Source organism: Cariama cristata, unplaced genomic scaffold, assembly GCF_000690535.1.
Source record: "Cariama cristata isolate BGI_N322 unplaced genomic scaffold, ASM69053v1 scaffold30638, whole genome shotgun sequence".
Taxonomy (NCBI): domain Eukaryota; kingdom Metazoa; phylum Chordata; class Aves; order Cariamiformes; family Cariamidae; genus Cariama; species Cariama cristata.
In genome coordinates this window covers 4,478-5,280 of record NW_009632168.1, presented here as the reverse complement: position 1 = coordinate 5,280, position 803 = coordinate 4,478, and the positions used below count along the sequence as shown (strand labels likewise).

The window sequence follows — 803 nt, the reverse complement described above, 5'->3', positions numbered from 1 at the left end:
GGGGTCCCCAGGGAGGCGCTGCCCTCTCTCTGCTCCCCACCGTGCATCCTTGCAGCATCTCACCATCTCCTTTTCCTTGCAGGGAGAAGTTGGGGCCCCGGGGCCCAAAGGAGACAAGGTGAGTCCCCAGGGCAGGGGGCAGCGGGACGGAGGGCAGCAGCACTGACCCCTCTGCTTACCTCCACCTCTCTCCTTTGGATGTGCAGGGTGATACTGTGGTGGTGGAGGGGCCCGCTGGAGCACGGGGCAGCAAGGGGGAGCCGGTAAGAGCTGTCCCCATCCTCCCTGTCCCCATCCTCCCTGTTCCTCTCTGCATCGACCCTCTTGTCCTGATGGGCAGGGGCCCTGCCTGCCCTGCTCCTGGCACAGGGCAGCTCCCAGCCCTACAGGTTTGATCATGCACCCCTCTCCCAAGGGGCGCAGGCCAGCCACCCCCATCTCTGCCAGAAGAGCTGGGGGTGCTTCTTGCTGCTGAGAGACCTTCCCTCGCAGAGCACGTTGTCCCCTCTCCTTCAGTCACCCTACAGACCCTCATATCCCTGCCCTGGGAGGGGGAGGGGGGTCTGTACTCTTCACCCCTCTGTGTGGCTGAGCTTCTTCCCATCCCCTGACCCCTCGCTGTGTTTCCCCCTTTGCAGGGAGAGCGTGGCCTGAAGGGCACAGAAGGGGACAAGGGGGACAAGGGGGAGCAAGGCATGCCCGGAGAGAAGGTACAGGGCTGGGAGGGCTTGTGTGGGGCTGGGGGCTGCTGGGTTGGTGACCATGGAGGGCTGTTCATGGGGTGATGACAGAGGGACCAGGGC

The 803-nt window shown here is 64.6% G+C and overlaps 1 protein-coding gene across 1 annotated transcript in view; it reads left to right on the top strand.

Moving 5' to 3' along the window:
• Positions 1-82: 82 nt before the first annotated feature.
• The window catches only part of LOC104166358 (collagen alpha-1(VII) chain-like), a gene marked incomplete at both ends in the record, with an annotated part of 4,848 nt that continues 4,127 nt past the window's right edge, over positions 83-803 (top strand). Inside the window, 3 exons of the mRNA XM_009706248.1 lie at positions 83-118; positions 207-263; positions 639-710. Coding sequence (XP_009704550.1) covers positions 83-118; positions 207-263; positions 639-710 — 165 coding nt within the window. The remainder of the gene's footprint in view (positions 119-206; positions 264-638; positions 711-803) is intronic.